At 44.9% G+C, this 7,168-nt stretch overlaps 1 protein-coding gene across 4 annotated transcripts in view; it reads left to right on the plus strand.

Moving 5' to 3' along the window:
- LRRFIP1 (LRR binding FLII interacting protein 1) overlaps positions 1 to 6,812 on the plus strand; it is a 142,934-nt gene extending 136,122 nt beyond the window's left edge. For 2 of the 4 annotated variants that reach the window (XM_064485317.1, XM_010996335.3), the window contains 5 exons: positions 8 to 57; positions 1,749 to 1,866; positions 2,511 to 2,590; positions 4,258 to 4,362; positions 5,929 to 6,812. In XM_064485317.1, coding sequence (XP_064341387.1) covers positions 8 to 57; positions 1,749 to 1,866; positions 2,511 to 2,590; positions 4,258 to 4,362; positions 5,929 to 6,039 — 464 coding nt within the window. In that variant the 3' untranslated portion in view covers positions 6,040 to 6,812. Of the gene's footprint in view, positions 1 to 7; positions 58 to 1,748; positions 1,867 to 2,510; positions 2,591 to 4,257; positions 4,363 to 5,928 lie in introns of those variants that run through there. The other 2 variants (XM_064485319.1, XR_010380746.1) reach the window with 2 other exon arrangements.
- The last annotated feature ends 356 nt before the right edge of the window (positions 6,813 to 7,168 follow it).

Here is a 7,168-nt window from a genome sequence, read left to right on the forward strand (position 1 = left end):
TCTTTAGATATTAGGTTGAAAAAGCTTATCGATGAACGGGAATGCTTATTGGAACAGGTAACCATCTTTTTATTACTTTACGCGTTCTGGAACAGGGCACCTGAAACCGGGAACCTTCCCATTTTTTTCCTTCCTGCTTCATCAGGAAACCCCTAATGCATTGTGCCTGAAAATAATAATCAAGCCAACCAGAGCTCTTCATATTTTTACCCAAGTAAAGTATCAGCAGTCAGATGAGATTTGGAGAGGATGTCTCAGAGATTCAAGGCTGTGGTCTGAATTTGGTACACTCTGCATGAGTTGTGGCTCAACATAAAAGCTTGTGTAGAAGGCCTAGATTAATCTCTGAGGAGGGGGTTCCCGAGTCCGTCCAACACCACCCCTCTTCGGCTGGCCCAGGAGAGTCAGCTCTGTGATCTCTCAGGGATCAGCGCTGCTTTCCAGCAGCTGTTTCCTTGTTGTAACTGATCAAAGTTGTTCTCACTGCCGTTCCCCTTCGCTGGCCTCTCCTACCTCAAGGAATGCTAAGCGCTTGTCCTATTTGGTCTTTCCCGTATGCAGGGTAGTTATTCAGTTATTTCACAGTTACTTTTTAAAGAAGCTCAGTTTCTCTCATTTTTCCTCATAAGCACCCAAGCAAAGGTATTTGCCTCACTTTTTCTAAGAGTTGAAGATATTGCTCAAACTTGGGGGAGAGCACTAACCATGGTGAGAGGGTTCTCTTGAAGTGCCTGTGATCTTTTAAAATAGGTGTCCATGGTCATTCTGTAATTGTTTTCTCAAAGCAGCCCGCACGGACAGTCTGTGTCTTTGGGGGGGTCTGCTCCGCCCCTGGCGGTGGGTGTGGGCCCGGACTTCCCACAGGTGCGCGGAGGTTGACAGGACTAGGGCCGGGAGATGCCCCGTGACATACCAGAAAATTCAACCATCACGGCTGTTAAACTACTATACGTTTGTGTCTCTCAGAGAGAAGAAAGCTCTGTAGAGGCCGACTCCCTGGAGGGGGCAAATCTACGACCTGACTGGGTTCTGTACGGAGGCCCAGGGCTCTGCTGGGGACAGTATTTCTGTGCCTCCAAGACTCCAGGCTGCCCTTCCTGGCTTCTTAGTGAATAGAACAAAGCTGACTAGCACACTGACTTGTGACCTTTTTAAAGGGGGGAGGGTGTAGCTCAGGGGTAGAGTGCATGCTTAGGATGCCGGAGGGCCTGGGTTCAACCCCCAGTGCCTCCATTTAAATAAAATAAATAAATAAAACCTAACTACCTCCTCCCAAAATTGAAAAAAAGGTTTTAATAAAGGTAATCATTCAAACTATTGTATGGAACATCTCCTCCTGAATATAAGAGAAATTTCACCCTTAGAAATAACTTTTTGCCCGAAGTTACAAAATAATTCATGCCTGATTTTGTAAATATTATTCCATTTTCACCCACTGCCCTGTTGCTTTCTAAGAAGAGTACTAACTGGCAGGAAGAGTTCCGTGTATCTGTCTGGGTTTGTTCCCCTACGAAAGCGGAGGGACCTCCATCTTCCTGCTGGGCTTAACGTTTTACTCCATTTCTCGCCTGCCTGATTATGTGACCCCTGTCTCTCTGGCCCCTAGAGACACACACAGTAACTGCAAGGCAACACTGGATTGTACTTTGGGGTGTGGGTTCTCACCTTACATGCTGCTTCCTTTTGGAGAGGCTCTGGTCTCACTTGGAATGGAGAAATTAACATCCTTTATTGGTGGGTGTTTTCAGATTAAGAAACTCAAAGGGCAGCTGGAAGAGAGACAGAAGAGCATCAGACTAGACAATCTACGCCCTGAAGATGCTGTCTTAGAAAACGGGACGGACATGCACGTGATGGACCTACAAAGTAAATGTCAACCCCGGTGTAGACGTGAACCCTGTGGCACGTGCCATTTTTACTGTCCTTGTGGGGGAGGAAAAAATCTATCAGGGCAAAGAATGCCCGGTGTTCCCCCACGTCCCCTCAAAAACCCTTGAGTACAAAAGCACAAAGCTGTTTCTTTGTGGGCAAGAACAAGGATGGGCCGGTGGGCAAGGGTGTTTCTGTCTGAGCCTAAGGAACAGAACAAGTGCCCCAAAATGTGCACCCAGATGCCGCCATGTAACGGCTGCTAGAAACCACACTTACTACGCGGGATACAGCTGTGTGTGGGTCTGCTGATTGTATGGGAAGACTGGAAGGTATTTTTCTGTGCCAGTAAACTAGAAAGAGGCTTAAGGGGGTAAAAGCGCGCCCAGTCTCTCTCCCCCCACCTCTCCTTCCCCCACCATTTCTTTATCTTCTTCGCTCCACATGTCCCCGCTCCCAGCAGGGGACTCGGAGAGAGGTCACCCCCTCCTGTCTCAGCTCTGAGAGCGGTGGGGGCCACAGACCAGGACTTACAGATTTGCAGGACGATTATAAGTAAGGACTTGGGTCCCAGTAACTATTGTTTTAACAATTTCAAAGCCCAAGAGCTTAACAGATTTTCCTTCTCTTTCAACCTTTAGGGGATGCCAACAGACAGATCAGCGACCTCAAATTTAAACTTGCAAAATCTGAGCAAGAGATAACTGCATTAGAACAAAATGTACGTGCACGCTTTTAAGCAATAACAGGTGGCCAAACTGATGGTTAACTGAAGTTAACTGAGAAAGAACTCACCCTGAAAGGCTGAGGACAAAAAGAAGCAGAGAATTTTAGAACCAAAAAAGGTCCTGAGTGGGGATAAACAAGGCAGCAAGTCTCTCCGTGTGTTTCCTGCAAGGAAAGAGCAGAGGGAGGGAAAGGTCGTTAGTAGGATCTGGGTTATTATAACCAGTACTAATCCTCCATAAACAAGGTTAGTCATAGAAAGTACCTAATGCGGTTAGGGTGTTTTTTGAAAGTTTGCTATTTAAAAACAATTTGGTTAATTAAAAAACACTTCCCACAGGGACATCCTTCTCGCCTGGATTTTCTCTCTTTCCCTCCCAGCCAGGCTGCCCACTCTGGTCCCTAGATTTGGGGAGCTCATGCCTCTAGGTCTCCAGGCCAAATTGTGTCCTAACCAAAGGGAGAGAGGAAACCCCCTCCATTGTGGGTATCTGTGGCTGGAACTGTTTGGAATTTTTGTAGAAGCAAAAAGAAGAAAATGTTCACAGCAGCACTATTTACAATAGCCAAGACATGGAAACAACCCAAATGTCCATCAACAGATGACTGGATAAAGAAGTTGTGGTATATTTATACAATGGAATACTACTCAGTCATAAAAAAGAATAAAATAATGCCATTTTCAGCAATATGGATGGACTTGGAGATGGTCATACTAAGTGAAGTAAGCCAGAAAGAGAAAGACAAATACCATATGATATCACTCATATGCTGGAATCTAAAAAAATGAGACAAATGAACTTATTTACAAAACAGAAAGTGACTCACAGACATAGAAAACAAACTTATGGTTACCAAAGAGGAAACCAGAGGTGGAGGGATAAATTGGGAGTTTGGGATTTGCAGATACTACTATATATAAAATAGATTAAAAAATTAGATAAACAACAAGGTCCTACTGTATAGCACAGGGAACAATATTCAATACCTTGTAATGGCCTATAATGAAAAAGAATGTGAAAAGGAATATATGTATATATATGTAGAACTGAATCACTATGCTTTTCACCAGAAATTAACACGACTTTGTAAACTGACTACACTTCAATGAAACAAAATGAGGAGAGCCCCTAGAAAGTGATGCATTTTCTGAAGCATGCCCATCTCCAGCGAGCTTGGCTGCTCCTCCTTCACCTCAGAGCCTGGGCCACCTCAGAGCCACCTTCTGTCACCCCTCTCTCTGAGCCCCTTGCCTCTCTCCTCCCTCTCCTGCTTCCCCACCCCACCGCCCCTGGGAGAGATCAAACTGGAGCTGAGGTCCTGATGAAATCATCACCTCGACAGCATCATTCTGCAGGATCGTCCCACAGAGGGGAGAGATAGTGTCACTGGGTCAGCACAATGGGAACCACACTTTGGGACTAGAGTCAGAGAGGAAATGAGTCCCTAATAAGTGTCAGTCCTGGGTTTGCTTGGAAATATGAACAAAAGCTTGCTTGGCTAGAACCTCTGTAATAGCCCAAAATGGTAGATCATAATTATTGTCACAGTGTTTTCTCCCATTTTATTAAATTAGATCCTTTGATCTCAAATATAATAAAGCAACTGGGGCAAGAAAACAGGCCTATCAATTTATACAGATGGTTTTTCCTTTCCTTTTAGGTAATAAGGTTAGAAAGTCAAGTATCACGTTATAAATTGGCTGCTGAAAATGCTGAAAAAATAGAAGATGAACTTAAGGCTGAAAAACGGAAACTTCAAAGAGAGGTACATTTTCTAGGCTATTTCTAGGAAAAGAATGGGTAAGGATATTCTAGTTGGGAGAGCAGAAGGAGGACTGAGCGCCAGGAAATCTGCTGGATTACTATTTGTTGACACATCACCATCCCAGACCACTCTGAGGGCCACGCTCACATCATGAAGGAGGTCGTAGTTTGGCCAGTTAGGAGCTCAGGGCCAGAATCACTGTCGGGCTTTTTCTACGGTGATTGTAACTATTATGCCACTGTCTCCCACTTCTGCTGAGAAGCCTGTCGCCCTGACTGTGGGCCTTTTTTAGGTGATTTTCTTCCCTCTGCAGTTCTTTTTGCCTTTGATTTTTCTATGGTTTCACTCTAATGTGTTATATGTGCATTTACTGCTGTTCTGCCTGGGACGTGTTGTGTTTCTTTGATCATGAAGCCTTTTTTCTAAATCAGATTTGGAAAATTTCCAACCCTGATCTCCTTAAGTAACTCCTCTTCCCTAGTCACCTTCTCCCCGGGACTCTGATGAGAGGGCATCAGACCTCCTCATTGACCCTCTGCATTTCTCTACCATCTGTCTTTTCAACTTCCCGTCTGCTTACCTCTCTGTTGTGTAATGTTTTTGCATAGATCTTCCAGTCCACCCTCTTTTGTTTTTTTAAAGTGTGCTCACTCCTGATGGCTTCTTGTTGTATGGTGGTGTACATTACTTTGTTTTTGTTTCAATTTACGTAATTCCCTTTCCTTATTTCTTTGAAGATTTCATACACAGGTGTTCTGTTTTCCACACTGACAACTAAATCACCTTCAGTCCATAGGGTCTAGTTCTGTTGCCTATTGCTTCTGTTGACTCAAACGGTTTGTCCTGTCGTGTGTCTGGTGTTTCATGAGGTTATGCTTGATTTTCCTTTGTAGGAATACTCCAGACCTGACTTGGGGGATTTCCACAAAGAGGGCTTGCTTCTGCTTCTGACTCTGCCTCTGCTGGTGAAAGGCAGGGCAGGGGGCTTTCACTCGCCTCAGGACCCCACCCGCCCTCCATGAGGGTTTTGGGTGAGAAACAGGGCCGCAGACTCTGTTCTGATGGTGCCCAACTCCACAACCACATGGCTGTTAAACATCCACCTTAGGGCACCTCCTCTCTGCTTTGCCACCTGCTGGTCCAGGCAGCTCCCTGCTGACGTGGCTTCTGCTGTGACTCCCAGGCTCTGTGGTCCAGGCTCCAGGGTGTGACCATCTTGCCTCAGGCATTCCTGCATTGGTTTCCGGCTGCCCAGGGCTGTGGGGACCACCTCCTCCAGCTGGCCTGGCTCAGCTCTCGTCTGTTTGATGTTTGCCTCACTTACCTCTGTGAGGCCATCGGGACCCCCAAGACTGTGCCATGTCTGGGGTCTAGTTGTTTCAGAGGAGGAGGTTTCCCTAGTCACTCATGAGGCCAGAATCTTGGGCCTTGTGTTGCTTTTTAAGAACTATATGTATATACACACGTAGGTATGTGCGTTTTTAGGATATCAGTAGGTGCAGGTCGTCATTGTCATTTTCGGTAGAATTGGAATCGGAGCTCACTGCCTTTCGTCTTTATTTCCAGCTTCGCTCAGCATTGGACAAGACAGAAGAGCTCGAGGTGAGCAACGGCCACTTAGTGAAGCGTCTGGAAAAAATGAAAGCCAATAGGAGTGTCCTCTTGTCCCAGCAGTAAATGCCAGTTGTGAACTGGAAACAGATGGGTGAATGGAGAGCATTGTTCTGTAGGCTTTTCTGTTGCTGTCTGAGAGCGCTGCTGCTTGCCCTGCTTCTGAGAAAACACCCCCGGGGAGCACCCGGCTCTTCCGTGCCCCCAAAAGCAGGCAGGATCACGTCAGAAGCCCCAGCAGCCACCGGATGCCTCCATCTGCAGACTCCGACGCGGGCTGGGGCGGCTGCTCCCACCCGCAGGCCATTCGATAAGCACACTGGGCGGTGGGAGCTCTGTTCCCAGCAGGGAGGCAGCCTCTTAATGCCGTAAACGTGGTGATCAAAGATTCAAGTGGGACTTGAGTTTTCTTTTCCTGTGTCTTGCTGAAAATTAAGGGGAAATGTTAAGGTGTTGGGACTTCCTTTCATGGCAGAATCTACAATTTGAGCGCCTTCAGTAGTATCTCTTAGTCTACGCTTTTCATACACAAAAAACACTGTGGAACCACAAGCCATTACCAAGCAAAACTCTATCACTAGAAACAAGGGGATGGTCTAGAAGTAAAAGTGACCTTAAGAAGACTCTTTACAGGCAACAATGAAGCTTTTCTAAAGGATTTTTGCATCAGTTCAATCAAAAGAATACTTTTTTTCCAGGGTAATTAGGCAACAGCTTCTCTGAAAATGACAGCTTTTCATTCGCATTATTGAATCCTTATATTTGGGATTGAAGTTGTTAACTTCTTTTAAAGAATGTACTATTAGAAAAATTAAAAAATGAAATGTTGGAACACTTTAGCAATGTGTTTTTTTCCCCCACTGAGAAAGATCTTTAACTATTTCATATGAATTGTTCTGTATACTTTGGGTCATCTTTTTATTTTGTTAGCATATCAAATCAATTCAATGTTCTTTCCCTGTTTAAAAAAGAACTTATATTCACAATGAGTAAGAACAAAACACTTACAAGAATCAGCACTCAAAGTGAAAAGTAAAGTGTAGAAGTGGAGACAACTCAGATCTCTTCAAGGACAAAAGTAGACGAAGTTTGGCTACTTACTGATTTTTAATTACTCTTTGTATAGGTTGTGTTTTAAATAAAGCTGGTTCAGCAGGCTTTTCAGGATATCAGCAAGAACAAAACAAGATAATAT

This window comes from Camelus dromedarius, chromosome 4, assembly GCF_036321535.1.
Source record: "Camelus dromedarius isolate mCamDro1 chromosome 4, mCamDro1.pat, whole genome shotgun sequence".
Taxonomy (NCBI): Eukaryota; Metazoa; Chordata; class Mammalia; order Artiodactyla; family Camelidae; genus Camelus; species Camelus dromedarius.